The following is a 21,833-nucleotide window of genomic DNA, read 5'->3' on the forward strand; positions in this document are numbered from 1 at the left end:
TTAAACTACTTCTTACCAATGAGAAGCCTAAACATTCTAGTGTGTGGTCAACACCTATCAACATCTGATTTTACCCTAGCGGGCCTATGAAAGATCCAAACTACAGAGTAGCTTTTTAAATCAACATATTCAGCTTTTATTCATCCAAAATGAAAAGAAATGACTGTCCACACCTCAAGATGCAGCACCATCTATGCAACCCCATGCAGCTCCCCAGAAGGCATTAGTAGTCGCTACAGATGCGTGTGAGGACGGAGCAGTCATTGCAGTGGCTCTCAGCCTTCCTAATGCTGTGCCCCTTTCAGACAGGTCCTCGGGCTGGGACTGCATTTAATTTTATAAGCTACTTTTTTTATCATTTGGTTTGATTCAGGGAAATTAAGACAAACACCTTGGAATTATAAAGTAACTTCTTATGGAGAAAACATGCCATGTAAGTAAGTTTAAAAAATAAAAGAATTTTAGGGACTAGAATAGAGTTCATTCAGAATTTGTTCCTCTACCTCTCGCCTTATGAGCCAAAAGGACTTGAATTATTTTCTGCAGAAGGATGGCACACACAAATGCTGTGACAAAATGTGGAAAAGTCAAGATCTATGTAATCTAAAGATCTATTCATGTATTCAAACTTACCTCAAGGTTCATGTCTCGGGTATACTAACTGTGTTTAACACAATATATAAATGCCCAGCCGCACCCTTTAACAGGGTATGCCGCACCGAGCGGTGAGCTTACAGAACTCCATCATAATGGATCTCCAGCCTTGCGAGGCTGCAGGATGGAGGAGGCTGACTTTGGAACCCACTGAGTCCCTACGATGTTAGCACCCTCAGGGCAGGCCTGAGGCGTTCATAGGGTGTCTCCACAGAATTACCAGACAGCTATGCACAGTGACACACACACAGAGGGAGCGAGCGTGCTCTTCTCACAGCCAATCCTTACACTATTCAAAGTAATAGGAAACAGACCAGCAAGCAGTTAGAATCCAGTGGGGAAAAAAATCTCAAATATCCTTCTGCTTCCACGCGCAACATTGTCCCCCAGTGTTTTTACAAGTGATAACTTAAAGTAACCCATGCCGAGAGCATTAGCAGTTTAAAGTATCTCTGAATGGGTTTTTATGATCCTTAGGAGACAGCAACAGAGGAACAGCTGCAGACAGTCTCTGCCCTGTCCCTGACTTCAGCTAGTCCCTGTCTTCCTGAGAACTCCTCCCAGGAGTTTTGTCCATTCTCAGATTCCCCAAGTCAATAATCAGTCATTCTCAACCTGTGGGTCACGACCCTTTGAGTGTGTGTGTGTGTGTGTGTGTGTGTGTGTGTGTGTGTGATAACCCTTTCACAGCAGCCGCATATCAGACATAATGCACGTTAGATGTTTACACTACAACTCATCACAAGCAGCGAAATTCCAGCTATGAAGTACAGTGAAAGTAATTTTACGGTTGGGGGTCCCCACAACACGAGGACCTGTCCTAACTCAGTCACTGCAGTGACTGCTCCGTCCTCACACGCATCTGAAGTGACTTCTAATGCCTTCCCTGGAGCTGCATGGAGGCTGTCAGGTATGTATGTATGGTAAGTTCATAGAAGGTGGTACTGTCTCTTCCTAACCCACGGATGCCTGTCCGTAAAGGTGAGCAGAGAGAAAAAAAATAGGTGCTCCGAAGTAGGCAAAACAGAAAAGCCATGCCCTACACCAGGTATAGAGCTATGAAGATCAGAGCTGACTGTGGTCTGCACCTCCAAACCTGCAGAGCATGCCTGCAGAAGAACCAGCGATGCAACAGAAGTTAGTGTCCCCATCCCAACAACATGCTGTCTACTCAAACAAGCCGCCTCTGTTCACTGACGGAGACCACTCTTTGAAGCATGCCAACTGTTTAAATTTTAGCATAGATCTCTAACCCCCAAACGAACAATTCTAGAATCACCAGGAAAAACGGCAGCCTTTCAAAGGAGTTCAGTGGTACTCGTGCCTGCTTCAACAGGTGGCAAGTCTGGCTTAGTTTTATCATTTAATCTACCAGGGCAAAGGCTGCGAACCCAAACTCACTAACAGCCTCCTACTCAGCCTACTTTCATACTCAGTTTGAAAATACCTTGTCTTTGTGTTCCCTGAGCGCTTTTATATGAACATGAGGTATATAAACTGATAAAATACACACCCCGAGTCACCTAAGAAAAAAAGCAAACTATAGTGGGAGGCACAGACAAGTCCACTGTTGGCACAATGGCTATTTTAATAGCCTCTTCCCTCCACACACACCAGGTGACAGGGTTTCTCTGTGTGGCCCTGGCTGTCCTGGAACTCGCTCTGTAGCCAGGCTGGCCTCAACCTCACAGAGATCCGCCTGCCTCTGCCTCCCGAGTGCTGGGATTAAAGGCGTGCGCCACCACGCCTGGCTAACCTCTTATTTTTCAGAAAAAAAATAAGATTTATTTTCATTTACGCGTCTATGTGTGTGCACATGTGTAGGGCCCTGGTCTCCCTTATTCCTGTGGCGCATTCATGAGGACAGTTTATGATCAACTACTAAGCTTCCTGTGTGTTTCTGTGCTATGCCTGCCCCGCCTGGTGGTTAGCTGCAGGGCATTCATTCCATTGATATATGGTAATTTCCCACCTGCCTGGGTGGAGATCCATTGTGCTGCAGTCAGGTAGATAAGGACTCCCCCAACCCTGAATAAAGGGCATTCGGCTGATCTCCTTTCGAATGACCCTGGTCTCTCTGTGTCTTCTTTTCAATCTCCAGGCCCTTGCCCGACTCGCGTTCGGTACAGAGGCGCGCGAACTGTACCGAGGGTGTAACACCAAATCGGGTGTTACACACATGGCTACGGGTGCCCCCTGGGGCAGGAAGAGGGCACTGAATCTCACCTGGAGTTAGAGTCACACGTGACTGTGATGCACTCAACAACGGTGCTGGGAACTGAACTCGGGTCCTCTGGAGGAGCAGGAAGCATGCTTAACTGCGGGCTTACCTCTCCAGCCCCCAGTAATGACTGTAACAGACATACTTCCGGAAGTGCCTATGGGCTCTGGGACTGTTGCTACTGGTGGTGGCTCTGTCTACTAGGCTTGTTTTATTTCTGCCATCGGATAGTTGATAAGCTTTGGGATATTATTAAAATCAATGTTAAGTCCCAAAGTTCTGCCACTCCACCTCCTGGCCACTGGGAAACTATACTTTGCATATACTTTACTAAAAGAAGTCACATTTGTTGTACATATCAAACAATGAAATGTGCACTTTCGTTCAACTTAGAGAAAAACGCAGAGAACTATGTTGGCGTGACTGACTGACGTATATACACAGTACCTACTTTCTAGAGACACAAGCTCAGTGTCTCCCAAACTGGGTGACGTCCCACTGGTTAGAGAAAAAGGACCGGCCTTCTCCATTCTAACTTCCCTCGGCACCAGCTGCTGACCAGCATCCACTTTGCAGTGGACATAAAGAGAGTTTGAATATATTAGTTAGATATGCAAAATGTCATCAGAGGTCTGGTAAAACATCCTTGCCCCAATAATAAACAGACCTAGATAGGGGCGTTTCCAAGGGAGCTCCCAGAGCACGGTCTTTTCGCCAGTGCTTTTTATGGAAAAGGCAGTCTGTAATTATGGAAGTCTTAAAACATTTCTTTGGAGTATTTGTGTTTCTCCCCTTCTCCAAATAGTGTTATAAAGGTTAATACATCTTAATTTCATTGCTTAATGGAGTTCTGATTTCATTCCAGGTCAATTACCCAGCCCCCAACTTGTATTGGTGCTAGTGTATCAGATGGGATCTGAGCTATCACCAGAAGTTTCGATTTACAATACTGTAATCGCCAAGCCTTTCTTTTTCTGAGAAATGGTCACATGTAGAAAAGGCTGCCCTTGAACTCCTGATCCTCTGGCACCTGCCACTGTAACCAGCTCCACGGTAGAACCTTACAGGGGCAGCAGACAACCTGGAAGGTCCCACCCCATGGGTTTCCACCTTTGCACGGTGCTCACCTGCTTCTTCACTGAACGACAGCTCATGATCTTCTCTACCACTGGGCCTTCTGCATCAACAGATTCCTGCAAGAGAGACAGCGGCATCAGTCAGTCCAAACGGAAAACCTCTGACCTGGGCTACAAAAGCCAGCAGGAAATCTCCCCCTCTCCCCGCCCAGGCCTCCACACCCTTTAAATCACTTGGTCCAAAGCCACGAGTGGGGAAAACTTACTAAAAACAAGAAAGCCCAAATGCACAGAGAGGCGAAAGGAAGAGCTATGTTTATAACTTCCTGATTGTGTGGTTAATTATAGAGACTCGCACGGGTCCCTCAAGCCACAGGGCACTCTCTCTGGCTGCCAAGAAAAAGTAACCAGTGGGTGAGAGCGACTATTCTGCATCCACACTCCTGGGGTAAACAGTCCCATCACTCTGTTCCCGGAGGCAGCCCTTCTCTGTGGCGTAAAACACTGTCCACGAATTTAACAGAGGACAAACTGCCAGCTAAGTACAAAGCTGCATTCAACAGACCTTGCAACTGGCTACCAGTCTGTTAACTAAAGCACAGTAATAGCAAAAGGAATGAATAAATAAAATCTTTACAATAATCAATTCTACGTTCTTCCCGTGTTTCGTACAAACTGTTTTATCCATCATTTACATTGCACAGAGAAGAAAGTGTACCCTGCTGGGTACTCCAAGGCAGTAATTTCATAAAGCGGTTCTGACGGTGCCGAGCAGCAGGAGGTGAGCTTCAGCGGTTTATTATAGTTCGTTTACAGCACTGAGCTCCCAGAGGTAAATCCAGGGCCCGAGATTCTAGCTGAAATTCTTCCTCGGCAGAGACCATTAATTCTCCAAAATTGTGTCAAATTGCATATCATAGCCTTGCATAAAAACGAATTTGAGTGAGCAGGGATTTTTAAGACACTACTGAACGAGGACTTTCCCCTGACACATCAGCCCACACGAGCAGACTCTCCCGCCACGCAATGCCCACTCCTGCCACTGCGCTGATTGCTCAGACGCCAGGTAGAGAGTTTCCGGTCAACCCACGCCCGGCTGCCGACCTGCTGCTCCGACTGTGAGGTGTTGGATGGAGAGTCTCCCCCAGCAGCATCTGCATCATCTGCCTCCTCATCAGAAATCTTGAACTCCAAGTCTTCAGTGTATCGCTTCCGCTTCACCTGCCTGCTGGACCGCCTCTTCTGGAAGGGAACCCCAACAGAGCGAGTTTAAAAAGCGACCTCTGGTACACAGTGGGGATACCTTTATTGTTGGTGTTGTTTTATTTCAACCTAAAAGAAAAGCTGGTGACTTTAATCCTGAAAGCCAGGAGACAAGATCACTGTGGCAACCACAGTAATGAACCAGAGACAAAGTGCCTGGGACCATGTCACTCCGCTGCTCCCAGCAACAGCCCCTTCAATAAGAACACATAAGAAACAGCAAATTGTGTTCCTCACCTGGCCAATCTCCATTGCGAGCAGTGGCCACACTCTACGGCAGTCCGGGACACTCTGCTCTTTTTCTCTATGACTGAAATCTATAGGCTAAAAAGGTCTACACAAATATTGGATTATTGTTATTTCCCAAGGCCCTCCAATGCATTTTAATTTTGGACTGAAAAGAAAGAGTCAGGGCTGGGGATGGTCGCCATTCAGAAGACCCTGGGTTCAATCCCTAGTACTGGAGGAGGGGGCGGGGCAGAAATGGACACTGAATGCACAATTCATAACCAGTGGCTAAGAGAAGTACGGTTTTATTTGCTTGTTTGTTTTGAGACAGATTCTAACTATTTAGCCACCCCTGGCCTGGAATTCATGATCAGATCAAGCTGGGCTCCAACTCACAGAGATCCGCCTATCTCTGTCCCCCAAATGCTGGGATTAAAAGTGTGTGCCGCCATGCCTGGCAGTTCTAGTTTTAATACAACTTTTTACCATGCTCCTTAAAATTTAGAGGACTGGCCCGGCGGTGGTGGCACACGCCTTTAATCCCAGCACTCGGGAGGCAGAGGCAGGTGGATCTCTGTGAGTTCGAGGCCAGCCTAGCCTGGTCTACAGAGCTAGTTCCAGGACAGGGTCCAAAGTTATAGAGAAACCCTGTCTCGAAAAACCATAAAAGAAAAGAAAAAAGGAAAAAATTTAGAAGATTAGTAATAGCTAGCTAGCATCAGTATGACTGATAGCAAAACGCATACTTTCACTCTCGTGGTCAAAACACAACCGAGCACAGCCTTCGCAGGACAAGGTAGTCATCTCTATCAACGTTTAAACACGCCAACCCTTTGACCTAACAGTTCTACTTACCGTAAGACACATCATATGTTTGGAAATCTGTCCAAGGTAAAGTGATGAACACAAGCAACTCATGAAACTAGCTTCTGATTCCACTTCAGACAAATTCAAATTGTTTATTTGCAAGCTAGCAGTAACCTCAAGATGAAGAGAATGAACATCATCTTCACCTCTGTCATTCTCAACACTCAGAAAATAAATGGTGTTTTTGTTAACAGAAAAAAAAACATATGAAAAGAAATACAAATTGTTACTGGTTTGAGGGCTCTGAATAAAGAGATAAAGGAGTGGGGGGGGGCTGGTGGTGGTGGTGGTGGTGGTGAATTTTCATTTCAGTACTAAACAAAAATGCTTCCATCTCTCAGGGCTGGCCCAACACACCGTCCATCCCACGGCCTGAGAATGCTGTGTTCCCACCTGCTTTAGAAAGATACTTTTGGTGACAACCGATGTGTACTGAAGAGGAACGTGTGTCTATGGCCTTGATTATGAGTTAGAGTTAACACGTCACTGACTTTTGACAACCAATCAGAAAATTCACAACCTGTCCCTTCCTTGCAAGTGTGTCACGGATACATCACAGGAAGAAGCCTGCATCACTTCCTGTGTCAGACGCCAGGAAGACAGCCTTCAAGGCTGGTCTCTGGGGGCTGCCTGACTTTGCTGGTAAGCCCACAACTGTTACACTGAGACAATTGAACAGAAAACACCGAGTTTGCTTTAAGTGGCTAAGCTCTCTTCTGTACCTGAAATTATAGAAAGGAAAAGAAGTGGGAAGCGGGTAGAAGGAGAGGAAAGGAAGGAAATAATCCCACCCCCAATCAGAGAGTCTGTTTTAGTCAGAACGCAGCTTTTTTAAAAACAGCAGCTGTATTTGGGAAGCCATGATGGAATTTACTTAGGAAATGATTCTTTTGTTTTGTTTTGAGACAGGGTCTTCTTTTGTAGCCTTGGCTGTACAGGAACTGACTATACAGACCAGGCTGGCCTCAAACTCAGAGATCAGTGCTGGGATTAAAGGTGTGCACCACCACATCCAGCCAGTGAAAATAATTCCTAATGTTGTCCAAATATTACTATCAGAAGACTCTTAATTAAGCACAAATTAAGGCAAAACATCCTCAAGGATGCAACGAATTTTACTAAAAATTTTTAGTTTCGAACCTCTTAACCAGCTTGTAAGAGGTACCTCTATTAGGGCTGGAGAGATGGCTCAGTCATTTGGAGCACTCTTTTCTCTTGCAGAGGACCCGGGTTCAACTCCCCCCCCGTACCCACATGGTGGCTCGCAACCATCTGTAACCTTTCTACCCTCTCAGATCCGTCTGTCCAGCCAGTGCATGACATCACACACACAAGGGCTGCTCAAGAAAAACACATCACAAAGAAATTCTTTGTAAGAGGGCCCCATACTCCACACCCTTGGACCTCAGGCAGGAAAGCCTGGGAGCACACTTACGTCAGAGGAAGCCCAGCCAGCTTCTAAGGCCTATAGCTACAGGACTCAACAGTAGCTGCTCCCTGCTGGCTCAGATGCCACCTGCACGGGCCACATTCCCAGACATCCAAACAGAACAGATTTGCATGCTTCCAGGAGATTTCCTTGGTAGGAAATAAATCTTAACTGTCAGGTGTACTTTTGAGTACAAACAGAGCAAACTTCACACACAAGCACCCAAATTCCTACTATTTACTCCTAGAATTCAGGAGAACCTCACACTGGGCCGTTGGGTAGAGTTGCTTCTTGGGAGTGACTGACTTGTCCACGGAAACTATCAGGGATATATCTCATCTGGATCTACCGTCAAGAAGAGAAGCTACAAAGTATGTTTTGGTTTTTATTATGAAAAAAATAATGAGGGCAAGACAGACAGCTCGGTCAGCAAAGTGCTTACCACCCAAGCGCTAAGACTCGACTCTGACTCCTAGAACAACAGGAAAGCACAGCAAGGAGGCCCACGCTTACAATTCCAGCACTGGGGAGGTGGACACAAAATCTCTGGGGCTCCCTGGCCAGTCAAGGCGAGCATCCTTCACAGACCCCAGGACAGTGAGAGACACTGCCTCTAGATCACAGGGTGGATGTCTCCTAAGGAATGACACTTGAGGTTGGCCTCCTGCTTCCACATAGATGTGCACATATGTGCATGTGTGCACACAGGCGGGCGCGCGCGCGCGCGCGCACACACACACACACAGAAAGAAAGAAATCAGCAAATAAAAATTGACAAGAAACCAAATTTTAGGAAAAAATTTAAACGTGCACGACACTTGAAGTAATATAATAGCAATGTTAAAAATATTTAGGAGGGTGTAAATAAACATCAAAACGCACACCCATGGAATTAAAGGCAGCTTTCTGTCTTACTGATTTCAAAGCTCGGCAACCCTGGAGTGAGCTGAGTTTCTGCTCACCCTGGCTCTCTTCACTATGGATATAACGTTCCCGACAACAATAAGGACATCGCGCACATGCACATCTGACGGCAAAGCCATGCAGCTAAAGTTACCCTCTCCCCAGCCGGAGCTCAGGAGGGATAATGGCATTACCTGAACACCTGGGTCTTCGTCCTCTTCAGGGGCAGGGGACGGTGGGGGTGTTTTGTCCAAGTCTGAGTTTTCAGAACCTTCTGTTTTTCCTTTGTTGACCTTTTTCTTCAAAGCACTTGCTTCTGAGTCCGGCTTCTTATTACTAGAATTCAAAGTGATACCACTTAGTGTTCACGTTCAGTGTGGTTCCCACGCGCCCCAAACCTTCTCCTTCCACGAATCCTTGTGGTAAAGGCTAGGTAGGTGTGTTTTGGCCGATTTTCATTAGGTGGTACTCCTAATTAATGTCTGACAACAAAAAACTTATAATTGACGACCTTCAGCAAAGTTCTCACATGTTAAAACTGAATTGAATGTAAAACTTTGAACACTGCAGAGTATTGCTTGTAGCCCCCGCTAATGTACCAATCCATGATGAAGAACTAAGATGTTGCTTAGCTAAAAAGGCACAGTCACCCTTTTTTTAACTAAAGGGGAAAAAATTACAATCTAATGAGCACATCCTCATTTTTCTGGCACGGAGTTTTATACACTCCCATGGCAGTCAGTGACAGTAGGGTCCTTATATCCTACTGACAAGCATTTGATAAAAATTCACTTCCTAGAAATAAATTTTATTTAGTTTTTATTCAGTTCAGTGTTCTTGTTTACAAGCAAGTTGAGTTGTTGTTGTGGATTTTGTTTTATTTTTTTGTTTTTTGATGCTAAACAGTTTGAAGGGGTGGTCACAACTGGTCCTTATTTTCCCGAGTGCTAGCAACTGAACCCAGTGGCAGGCATGCTACCACTGAGGACATCGCCAGGCTCAAAAAGTTAGGTCTTTGAAATTGTGTGTGTGTGTGTGTGTGTGTGTGTGTGTGTGTGTGCGCGTATCTAACCAATAACCAAAGCTCACTTTCCAACTGCTACTGAAAAACATTAGTAGTATTTGAATGTTATATCAGAATACATGAGTACCCTCTGAGAAAAATAAAATTCTAGGGTTATCACCACCCCAAAAACCCTCCCTTCCTCAGCTGGAGTGAGCACGTAGTGCTCCCTTTAATCTCCACTCTGGACCCAGGACTTCCTTACATTAGCCAGCGTCTGTTACACATACAACACAGAAAGCGATCCTTACATCAGCAAAGACTTTTTTTTTTTTAAAAAAAAATTGTATTTCTAGGGAGCCTCAAGCTCTAAGTAGTTTAAAAAACAAAAGATGGATTTCAAAACCCCACACTTATTAAATTTGATAAAGTCCCAGAAAACCACACTGATAGGATGCAGTAAACAGCATGTTGTCAGACGCTGGGAAGAGACTGTAGGAACTAACGATTTTGTGTAAGGATGTGTCACACTGAACACTCCCAGAGCACGCCAGTCGTGCATCCAGCACACGCCTATGGCAGGCTTTCCTACTGATAATGCTTTGAGCATTAAACTTGGTATTTTTATAGACTCGGAGTTTATTCTGATACGTGAGCGCTTTAGCATCGCAAACAGCTACATCAGGAAACAATTCAAAACAATTCAAGATTATCGCTGATAGCAGTTACATTTCGAACGCTGATTTTATTTATAAAAAGGTGGTGTGACTAAGTCAAAGATCCACGGACAGCACAATATTTTTTAAATTAAAAAAATTCATGCAGCATTTCCTGACGAGAGTGTCCTGGTGTTTACGCTACACACGGACAGAAGTCTCCCCTACCATGAGGCTCCATTCCCAGCATTTATTTCCGCTCTAACTGCCACAAATTATACAATACTACAGCTGAACACTGGGCCCCTTCCTTTCATCTGCACGCCAAGAGCAATCAGATTACCCTGGTAACCAGCGGTCACATGACCAGCACCTGCTCTTTTGGCTGGATGCCACTGGCTAAAGCCATCTGCTTCCCTCAATCAGCTTTCAAACATTCTCAACACCTGCGCTGCAGTGTTTTGTGGTTTCTTTTATCAAATCAGTGCAAAACTGCTTCCAAAACTTTACATATTTCTCAAATTTGTTTAAATCAGAGGTAGGTCTGTCAAAGAGTTGAACCGTTGCCAGGTAAAGTGGGCTGGCACTGAGCACTTTCCATGGTGACCTCGCTCTACCAGAGCAAAGGAGAGCGTTCAGGTTCATGGGGTTCCGGGCCCTGCGAGCACCATCCTGCAGGAGAGAAAGGCTGACTGTCTGGAAGCATCTCTTTGCTGGGGGAACAGAAGCTCTAATGACTGTCCATCTGCTCTGTCCAAGGATGGGCCGCACAGAACCTCCAAGATGGCTGAAAGTCAGACAGGACCTCCCCAACGCATAGACAAAATCCTCATGGCCCAGGGAAGCACTTTCCGATCTGATTACTGCAAGAGGCCAACTCATTAGCCCTCATGGTGTTCATGCAGAGGGACAGCTAGGCTCTCCCGCCCACCGGTATACGAATCAAGCACCCCAAGAAGTAAGGTTGAGAAATCTTCAGTGGCCACCCAAAGACAAATCCAGGCTATCCAAGACAAAATTCAATTACTTACGTTAAACTGTCCTCATTATGATTTTGGAATACACCAACCTGGATTCCTATGAAGTGTGACATTCAAACTGCTTTAAGCTAAGTCATTTTCTTCTGCCAGAAGTACTACAGAATTGGTTTCCACGAGACAGGAATTAGTTACGGTTCCAACTGTGACACTAGACAAACCATTTAGGGTTTTCCTGCATCCCCGTTTCTCATCTATGGCACACAGCTAACATCTGCATCTCTAGGGTTTCTAGGAGCTTGAGATGAGACAGAGAGGTGAGGACCACAGCTGAGAGGTGCACCCCGGCTGGGACTCTGACCCACCGTTGCCAACTCATCCGAGGAACTCACAGAGAAGATGGCATGAGCATCAGGGTTCACTTGACTTAAGCAACATAAACAGAAGGAACATGCATGATCAATGTGAGTCACCAGCTAAAAGGAGAAAAGCATTCACCCCCATGCCCACTACCACTACTGTAGCCACACACGTCATCCCAACCTAGACCATAAAAATCTCTGCACACTGCCCTCTCACCCCACGGAAAGGGTCTCTCCAGCATGAGACCAGTGGGAAAAGGACGGAGTCCACATTCCGAATTATTCTGTATGTACCTGTCAGGTTCGATCTGGTCTTTTACTGCCAAACCCCAAAACATCTCCACACAAACGTTCTCCTTCCAAACTATATTCAAAGCCTGAATATGCAAACAGACAGCTGCCCTCGTTGCGGGTTAAGATATTGTTAGGAGCATCCCCGAAGCCGGCCCTGCGACATTGAGAAGGAAGCCACTGAGTCGCACGGTGCAGACCCAGAGCTCCGCTGTCCCTCCAACAGCTGCGGCGAAGCCTCCTCAGCTCCAGCTTGTCACCTAGCAGTCGGCGAACAGAGTCACAGAAGCCAGACACACACAGGCCTCACTGCTTCCTCTCACCTCTCCTCCTCTGCTCTGCTCCTGCCCCACCCTGAACACCACTCACCTCCACTGCAAAATCTGAGGATGCACCGAACTCCAAACTTGACCACTAATGTCTGCAAGTCTCATTACTGGGGTCCTGGGCTTCTCTGGCCTTCACACTCACAAGGTTTGCTTCCTGTGTGTTCCCTATAGCTTCATCTGCAGACTTATATATGAATGATAAACACCCTCTGGTACCCCAAACTTGCCTGCTCATCTGCAAAACTTAGCTGACATCCAAGAAACAGAAAATCAGAACACCATGGTAGCCTGGACTGGGCATGACTTCAAATTCCTACGTGTCACATGACATACAAATACTTAAAACATAGAAACTGGTGTTAACATTACTGAGTTATTCTAAAGTCAAAGTACTGTGTCTATTTCATCGACTGTCCTATGAACTAAACTGTATTTATCTTTGTATTCCTGGTGCCTACTTAGAGGGGCTGGTGAGCTGCTTATGTTTCTTTTTTTACTTAATATCTAATTAAGTAGTTTAATAAGTACAAAGCTCTTTTTTGCTTTCTTTCTTCCTTTCCACCTCCCATAAGACAGAGTTTCTCTGTGTAGTCCTGGCTGTACTGAAACTCACTCTGTAGACCCAGCTGGCCTCAACCTCAGAGATCTGCCTGCCTCTGCCGCTCAAAAGCTGGGATTAAAGTGTGCACCATCACCACCTGGCTACAAAGCTTTTTCCTACATACTGACACTTTCCTATTTTCTAACACACACCTACACACCCCCCACATACCCCCCACCCCCCACCACCACAAAACAAAAAAATTCTAAACAACCACAAGACAGTGGTAGTAAGATCGCTCCCTGGGTGAAAGTGCTTATCACACAAGCCTGGGTTTGATCCAAGAGCTCAGATCACATTATCGTCTGACCCCACATGCACACTGTGGGTGTGCTCAGATACATAACAACAGTAAATACTTTTAACATTTAAAAAATGTTTAAAAAACAGAAGCTGGAATAGCAATCTCCCTTCATGACAAGCCATCTACAAAGCTCACTGTAGTGGCGCTGAAGATCCAGGTGAGCACGCTCGGCTGGCAGGGTGCTTGTCTACCGTGTAAAAGGCTCTGGTTCTTTCCTCAGTATCTATAGGGTACAGTGGCACACACTCCTATTTCCAGAGCGTGGGAGGCAGAAGCAGCAACATCAGGATTTTAAGGCTAGCCTAAGTTACTTGAGACCTTAGCTAGAGAGGGAGGGAGGGAGGGAGGGAGGGAGGGAGGGAGGGAGGGAGGGAAAAGAGGAGAAAAAATGACACGAGACTAAATTGTTAACAAACTGGAGAACAGAAATTTTTCAAAATCAGAACAATAAATGGCCATTTATAAATAACATCTCCAAGTCAAAGTCCTTTCTTCTTCTATCTCCCCAATCAGCAATATGACAAAAATACAAATACAGATCTACCCCTACCCCCACTCATGTGCAGAGCCTCACTCATGCTGGCAAGCCCTGGAAACAAACATAAATCCAAGGGTACCACTGTTGCTCCTGCAGCCTCGAGGTCCACACTATATTGTGGGAGCAGACTCACACTGGCAGACACCGGGGTCCACAGCCAACAGCCCAGCTCATTGGTCTTGGGATTACCCCCAATGCCGTCAGAGCGTGCACGCACCACCCTGAGGAGAACGTTTAGGTACAATCGCTAAAACACAAACTCCATATTCCGAGTTGTGTTATCCTGTGGGGACCTGTTCTTGGGGTTCCACTCTTGTGGAAGGACTCCTATTTAGCTGAAGACACAGCTGTCCACTAACAGAGTGGGGGCTGTTGACTGAGATGGGGCTGGGGGATCACAGCTGATCAACACTTGTCTAGGAGATTGTAGGCTCTCTAAAAACAAGAGCAAGAACTTATTACAAGTAAGGGCTGGCCTGATTTATGACACAACAGAATGTAGTTAAAGAGTCATTGGTGTCAACCTGTGAGCATTCATTTTCAAAAGAAACTTGGAAAAGGAGCCATATTGCAAAGCCAAACGTGCTGAGGGGTAGGTCATGAAGAGGAAGTAAGTTCATGAGTATTCTCATGACAGTGGGGGAAAAAAATCAGTCTTGAAACTTAGGTCAGGACCCTTAATCAGGGACATTATTAAGGGTTCATGCTTCTCCAAAATAATACATCATCTTCCTTAAGAAGGGCATTAGCCAGACCTTTAATTCCAGCACTTGGAAGGCAGAAGCAGGCAGATCTCTGTGAGCTCAAGACCAGCCTGATCTATAGGAACTAGTTCTAGGACATGTTCCAAAGCTACAGAGAAACCCTGTTTCGAAAAAACAAAAAAGAAGGGGAATGTGAGTGTGTGAGTGTGTGTGTGTGTGTGTGTGTGTGTGTGTGTGTGTGTGTGTGTTGGGATGGACCAATGCCCCTGACCTGGAACTTGGTTGGCTAGGCTGACCTCCAGCAAGCTCTGGGGATATGCCCGTCTTTTGCCTCCCCAGAGCTACAATTACAAGTCCATGCCGTCATATATATCCAGCTTTTCATAGAGGTACTAGCTATCCAATCTCAGGCCCCTACACTTGCATAGCAAGCAGGATCTCCCTGTCGCCTAGGCTGGCCTTGAACTTGTGGCAACATTCCCGTCTCAACCTCCCAGCCGGCCTGGATGAGGTGTGAAGCAGCACATCCAACAACCACAACCACAGACTTCCCAAGAAGGTGAGGCTAATGCTGAGAACTGCCGCCTAGGCTGTGGGACAGAGGGCTGGGGCTTAGCAACTCTACAAAGGCTCTGGCTGTGGTGGCCACAGTGGAATGCAGTTTGCCATTGGACTTCAGGGCTCAACGCTGGTGAAAAAGTACAACCAGCTTCACAAACCAAAAGCCGTCTAAGTCCTCACATGCTGGCTAGTTTTATGTCAACTTGATACAAGCTAGATTTATCTGAAAGGATGGAGCCTCAGTGAGAAAACTCCTCCATAAGATAGTCTGTTCTATAGGGCATTTCCTTAATTAGAGATTGATGGGGGAGGGCCCAGCCTATTGCGGGTACTGCCATCCCTGGGTTTCATAAGAAAGCAGGCTGAGCAAGCCAGTAGGCAGCTCCCCTCCATGGTCTCTGCCTCAGCTCCTGCCTCCAAGTTCCCACCCTGTTTGGTTCCTGTCCGGACTTCTTTTGATGATGAACAGTGATGTGGAAACCTAAGCTGAATAAACCCTTTCCTCCCCTGACTTGCTTTGGATCATGGTGTTTCGCCGCAGCAACCAAAACCCTAAGACACCTTACTACTTAGTGAGCTTTCTAAATAGTGAAAATTAAAAGTAACATTAGAAAACCAAACCAAAGAAACTAGTAACAGGAGAAATTAACCTCAGTCTAATGAAGGCAGTACGAGAAATCACCCAATACTCTCTAGACCTAGACGGGGAAATCTGAGAGAGTGTCTCTTTGTTGGGAGAGGGGTCTCCTATATAGTCATGGCTGGCCTGGTACTTGGAGAGATCAGCTTGCCTCCATCCATTAGGTGCTAGCATTAAAGGCAGTGTAACCAAGCCTGGCTCCCGTCCCTCCATTCTTATTCAATATGCTATCTGAATACTTAGCCAGAGAGCAAGAAGGCAAAAGGAACAAAGAAGAGAATCACAAAGAGCAAGGGAGGGTGGGGTCAGGTTACCTCTGCCAGCACGTGATACCATCCTGTCTTCAAAGGGCCTACGGATCCCACTGCAAACTGGAAACCCTGTGAATGCCACTCTGAGACTGACACTTTCTACAAAGTAGCAAGACACAAAATTGTCATAGAAAAATCAGTAGCGTTTCCATGTATTGATAACAAATTTTGCCAGGGAAGAATTGGACAGGAATTAAGATAGCTTTTAGAATATTTTATTTAAAAAAATTTATAACTAAGAATAAACTCAACCAATGTGGTAAAAGGCTTCTATGATGACAATCTTTTTAGGTTGACTTGACATGCTCCTGGGTGGCAGGACTGAAGTATGTGGAAGTATATGAATTATTGAAAACCATCCCTATAAAAACTTCAATGATATTCTTCACAGAACAGCAACAAAAGTCACCTCAAAATCATACAGAAACACACACACATACAAAACAAACAAACAAACAAACAAACAGCAGGCAAAGCAATCCAGAACAGAAAAAATAATGCTGGAAGGTATCACAATACCTGACCTCAAAATTTATTGCAGAGCCATAGTAACAAGAGTAAGACACAAATATATCTCTAGACCAATGGAATAGAACAGAACAGAGGACCTAGAAATGAAGCCACATAGTGACAGTACCTAATTTCCGACAAAGGTCTCAAAGACATACTCTGAAGAAAAGACAGCCTCTTCAACAACTGATGCTGGGAACATGGGACACTCTCCCTGCAAATCCCAACTCAAAACGGATCAAAGACCTTACTGCAGCGGTTCTCACCCTTCCTAATGCTGCGACCCTTTAATACAGTTCCTCACATGGTGACCCCCCAACCATAAAATTATTTTCATTGCTACTTCATAAATATAATGTTGCTACTTTTAAGACCTGAAACTCTGAAATGTCCGGAGTCACACCATATAAACAAGGGCTTCGCTTTGACAAGGACTCCAGTAGCTGAGAACATAATTTCAAAAATTGACAAATGGGCACAAGTGCAATCAAAAGTATCTATGCAGCAAGAGAAACAAGCAGCAGATCAAAGAGACAGCCAACAGATCAGAAGAAAATCTTTACCAACTATGTATCTGACAGGGGTTAGCATTTATAATCTATAACCCCAAATGTCCACCCAGTTAAACGGACAACGTGGACTGGGCAGACAATTCTCCAGAGGAAAGCAGGCAGGTGACTGCTAAGGACATCCTTCACCATCCTTTACCACCAGGGAAGCGCACGTCACAGCTGTCTGCCCTCACGGCCTCTTCAGGAAAATCAACAATAACAAATGCTGGAGAGAATGTGGGCCAAGCGGAGCCCTAGTCACTCGGGGTAGGAATGGAAAATGGGGCAGCCAGTGTGGAAGTCAGCATACAGGTTCCTCACAAGACTAAAAACAGAACCTTGGTGACTCAGCTCTATCGCTCCTGGGTGTGCGCCTGACTGAATCCAAGTCAGCACCTCATTGAGACACACGCACATCCATGTTCACTGCACCTCCTTTGGCAATAGTCAATGCACGGAGCAGATCTACAGGCCTGTACAGACCCAGAAAATATAATATAATATGTGTGTGTGATCATAAGGAATAATGAAATTACATCATTTGCAGAAAAAATATAATATCATGCCAAATAAAATAAGCCAAGACATAAAGACAAATAACTCATGTCTTCTCTCCTATGTGCAGCCAAGATCCATGCATGTACACTCATACACAAACACGCACACATACACAATCAGAAGGGGGTTACTGTTTGGTGAGAAGATGGATTAGGGAGGAACTGGGCAAACACGAACAAAGTACAATGATAAATGCCTATTAAAATACCATAACAAGGTCAATTTTTATGTAACTTAAAAATTAACTTTAAAAAGCACAAAAGTTTCAAATGATCAATCGAATCAGCATAAAATGTGACGTATCAAAAAGCAGAATCACTCCTACAAAATAAAATAAAAATTTTAAAGTCTTAGCATTACAACGCATCTGATGGCATAACTAGTTCATAATAAACTGCAGACAGCAAAATAAGCTGTAAGGGGGGCAGAACAAGATGAGGAGCAGACAACACGCATCACACCCAGACAAGGAGACGGCCTAACACCTGGCCTGAGACCAGGCTACCTAGCTCTTTGTGTTCTCTCTGCCCACTGAGATGCCTGCATGCTTGACTCCACACGGGAGCCTTGGTACCTTGAGACCCTCGCTCACACACACTCCCCGACTCCACACGGGAGCCTTGAGACCCTCGCTCACACACACTCCCCCCGACTCCACACGGGAGCCTTGAGACCCTCGCTCACACACACTCCCCCTGACTCCACACGGGAGCCTTGAGACCTTGAGACCCTCGCTCACACACACTCCCCCTGACTCCACACGGGAGCCTTGGTACCTTGAGACCCTCGCTCACACACACTCCCCCTGACTCCACACGGGAGCCTTGAGACCCTCGCTCACACACATTTCCCGATTCCACACGAGCACCTTGAGACCCTCGCTTACACACACTCCCCCTGACTCCACATGGGAGCCTTGAGACCTTGAGACCCTCGCTCACACACACTCCCTGACTTCACATGGGAGCCTTGAGACCCTCGCTCACACACACTCCCCCCGACTCCACACGAGCACCTTGAGACCCTCGCTCACACACACTCCCTGACTCCACATGGGAGCCTTGAGACCCTCGCTCACACACACTCCCCCCAACTCCACACGAACACCTTGAGACCCTCGCTTACATACTCCCCCTGACTCCACACGAGCACCTTGAGACCCTCGCTCACACACACTCCTGACTCCACACGGGCACCTTGAGACCCTTGCTCACACATCCCCACGGTTTCTTCACCTTACTCCTTTTGAGGAAGTAAAGGATTGTGAGAGGGAAACACGAAGACCGTGGGTTTACTACAAACAACACAGGATGTGTCCAGAAACCACCAGCACTGAGTTCTATGAAAGATACTAAGTAAAACACCCAGAAAGCAGCCTTGCACACTGTTGCCCTCAAAGGTCTAGCTACTGCAGAAAAGGTACTTCCTTGGCACATAACGTACTAGATTGTAAAGAAAGGACTAGCAAAGAAAGCTAGAAAAGATCTCAATGTCAAATTTGATTTCGCGTTTCAAACACGTGTCATTTTTACATTCTACAAACAAACTTCCAGGCATTGCAGATGCAAACCTACCTGGCCTCCCACGGCATGCTGGGTCTCAGCAAATGTTTCTGTAAACACCAGCTCTGCTTGGTGTTGGCCTGGGTCATTTTAAGACAACATCATGACCCTGCCTTTAGGGTTGTTACAGTATTGGCCATTTTCTAAAGGACATCTTACCTATATCAGTTTGTTTGTTTAGGTAGAAGAACAGAAAACTTGAATGAAAGAATTAAATTTTTAACAGTAGCACATTCTAAAGCAAAGATTTTGTCTTGTAGTTGAGAATTAACACTGAAAAAATCTACATTGCTCTGTGGACTCAGTTAGGATGTGGAACATGGAAAGGAAGTGCAGTCAGCTGAGATGTGGTGTTTTCAAGGAAGCCCAACACAGACATGAGCCACTCTGGCTATGTGGCACCGTCTGGCCCTGCAACACTGCATAAAGGAGAAGCCCAATTAGACATTCCGGTGCCGGCTCAAACCAGAGACTCCCAGGAGTCTCTCGGAGAACACCGCTAATGCCACACTGGTAGATGGGCACATTTTACAGCCAGTGCCATGTTCTAAGACATCACTTCTATTCACGGGCAGCACTCCAGAGGACACTTTGGCACTCAGAATCACACTCTCTGGGTTCACACTTATCTTCTCTGACCCACCAATGTGGCTAACACAAGGGAGACATGCTAACCACCCACATTTCAATCAGGTGCAGTCGGCGGGATAGAAATTAGGTAGACCAACACCAAGGAGAAAAATACCACCATCTAGCCAAACAGAGACAGTAGACCACTGTGAACTCTATAATTCAAGACCACAATAAAGCAAAATAAAGTCATACTCTAGTGGATGTCTAAGGGTGTAATGCTTCCAACTTTTAAAGAATCAAACCTTTTTTCCCTTACTTCAAATCTATATGTCAGAGCGAAGCCACATGCAGATGAGGACGACAGCAGTGATGGAAGCTTCCAGGTTCTCTATGCTGTGGCTTTGACATCCAGTGACTTTAGGAGGGCTTTGGGTAGGCCCAGGCCAACCTGTCAAACATCTTCACACAACAGGAGACGAGCATTGCCTTGTGCAGATTTTCATATTTTTTCAAAGCATCCCCACATAATAAAGACTTTTTAATTAAAAAACAAATCATCCATGATTCTTTTTGTCCTTTTCTCCCAGGAACAAGATCAAAGACACGTCTACTGTGGCAAAATACACTCCTTCTTAACACTCTGCTTAAGGAAGAGTGTAAAAAAGTGTCTCTGGAAAAGCGTCCCTCTCACACCACTGCTGCTCATGGCCTCTTTGCCTCCCCTGTTATTTGGTAGCACAGGGAGAGGCCAGAGGGAGGGCCTCACCATCCTTTCCATTGCACTGCAGCTCACTGCAGAGGCACGATGCTCCACCAGGGTCCAGTCCTGCCTGCATCTGGCATACGGCACAATGGGGGCAGAACTGGCTTTCCTAGTGGCCTGTTGATTCTCCTACTCTGAACCAGAGAAGCAGAGAGGTACTCGAGTGGTTAGCCCAAGGGGAAGAAAGGTCTGGGGATCTAAACCACTGCCAGTCGCTCTGTGAGAGAGAAAACAAGCGTTGAGAGTGGAGGGTGGTGCAGCAGGTGACGAGAAGAGGCCTGGGAGACAGTTCGGAGGCAGAGCCAGCATGGTCCTCGTGGGTACCATTCCTTCTCTCATGCTCACTGGCACTCGAAGGGTTCAGAGCTCCGTTTTGTAGTCACACACTTGAAACACATATATGTGTGTAGCATGTGGTGTGTGTATGCTCTTCCACTGGCTTGAGCCAAAACAACGTCTTTCTGATTTTCCAATGTTTTGAACCAAATGAAATCAGAGCAGGTGAGTGTTTTGAAGGGAAAGAAGGAACGAGAACACAAGAAGACGTAGAAGCTTTACAAACACAGAGCGAACGGCAAATATGTTTTAGTTTACCAAGACACCAGACTGCCAACTGAGTAAGTATTTCTTGGGGAGATTATAACGGAAAAAACAAGTTCCTCAGAAGGACACGGCTAAGTAAGTAGCAACTACTATTGTTAATGATAATCAAGGGGTCTTGCAAAAAGCACACCTCACGTGCTTTGGGTGCTTTGTGTGTTTTTATTTTTAAATAAAAGCAGTATGCTTATTTTCTGGTTTAAAATAAAATGCTATCTTCACTCGATTGAAAAATAACATTTTCGTTTCTGCTAAATTTAACACCGGGGGGTGGGGAATGGAGCAAGGAACAAAATGTGTTCCTAGAAACCGCATCAGCAGCCGTGAGCCGGCGTCGTTTAATTCAGGCTTCAGGAGTCAAGTCACAATCCTTGGCCAAGTTCCCCTCGTTCTGCACATTCAAAGAATCTTTATGGAGCTAAATGGACCACTAAATCCTTCAAGAATCACTGAAAGGGGGCACTTCCTCCGAATTCTCTCTCACTTCACAGAGCCCATGCACGCACAACAGAAGCCACCCTGAAAGGAGGGCGCAAATCCTCCAGAAGCCTTACACATGTAAAATGCACCCTCGGCAGCCAAAGAAGGCCTGGCAGTGTTTTCCATATTAACAGCCAGTATCTGAAAGCTATAAGGGCACCAGGGGAGAGTAACACAGGTTTGGAAAAATATATTGTAAGTAAAAAAAAAAAAAAAGAAAAAGAAAAAAAGAGAAGAACATGGTTCTACTAGACAAGAGGAGGGTGGCCCAGGGGAGCCCATTTTGTTGCTCATTGTTAGGATGCAAAGTGTCTTTAT

At 45.8% G+C, this 21,833-nt stretch overlaps 1 protein-coding gene across 7 annotated transcripts in view; it reads right to left on the reverse strand.

The window, feature by feature from the left end:
- The window catches only part of Chd7 (chromodomain helicase DNA binding protein 7), a 179,626-nt gene that overhangs the window by 52,517 nt on the left and 105,276 nt on the right, over positions 1-21,833 (reverse strand). For all 7 annotated transcript variants that reach the window (XM_075967014.1, XM_075967015.1, XM_075967013.1 and 4 more), the window contains exons 4-6: positions 8,836-8,977; positions 5,056-5,193; positions 4,003-4,068 (exon numbers count right to left, since the gene is read on the reverse strand). In XM_075967014.1, coding sequence (XP_075823129.1) covers positions 4,003-4,068; positions 5,056-5,193; positions 8,836-8,977 — 346 coding nt within the window. The remainder of the gene's footprint in view (positions 1-4,002; positions 4,069-5,055; positions 5,194-8,835; positions 8,978-21,833) is intronic.

Source organism: Microtus pennsylvanicus, chromosome 3, assembly GCF_037038515.1.
Source record: "Microtus pennsylvanicus isolate mMicPen1 chromosome 3, mMicPen1.hap1, whole genome shotgun sequence".
NCBI lineage: Eukaryota > Metazoa > Chordata > Mammalia > Rodentia > Cricetidae > Microtus > Microtus pennsylvanicus.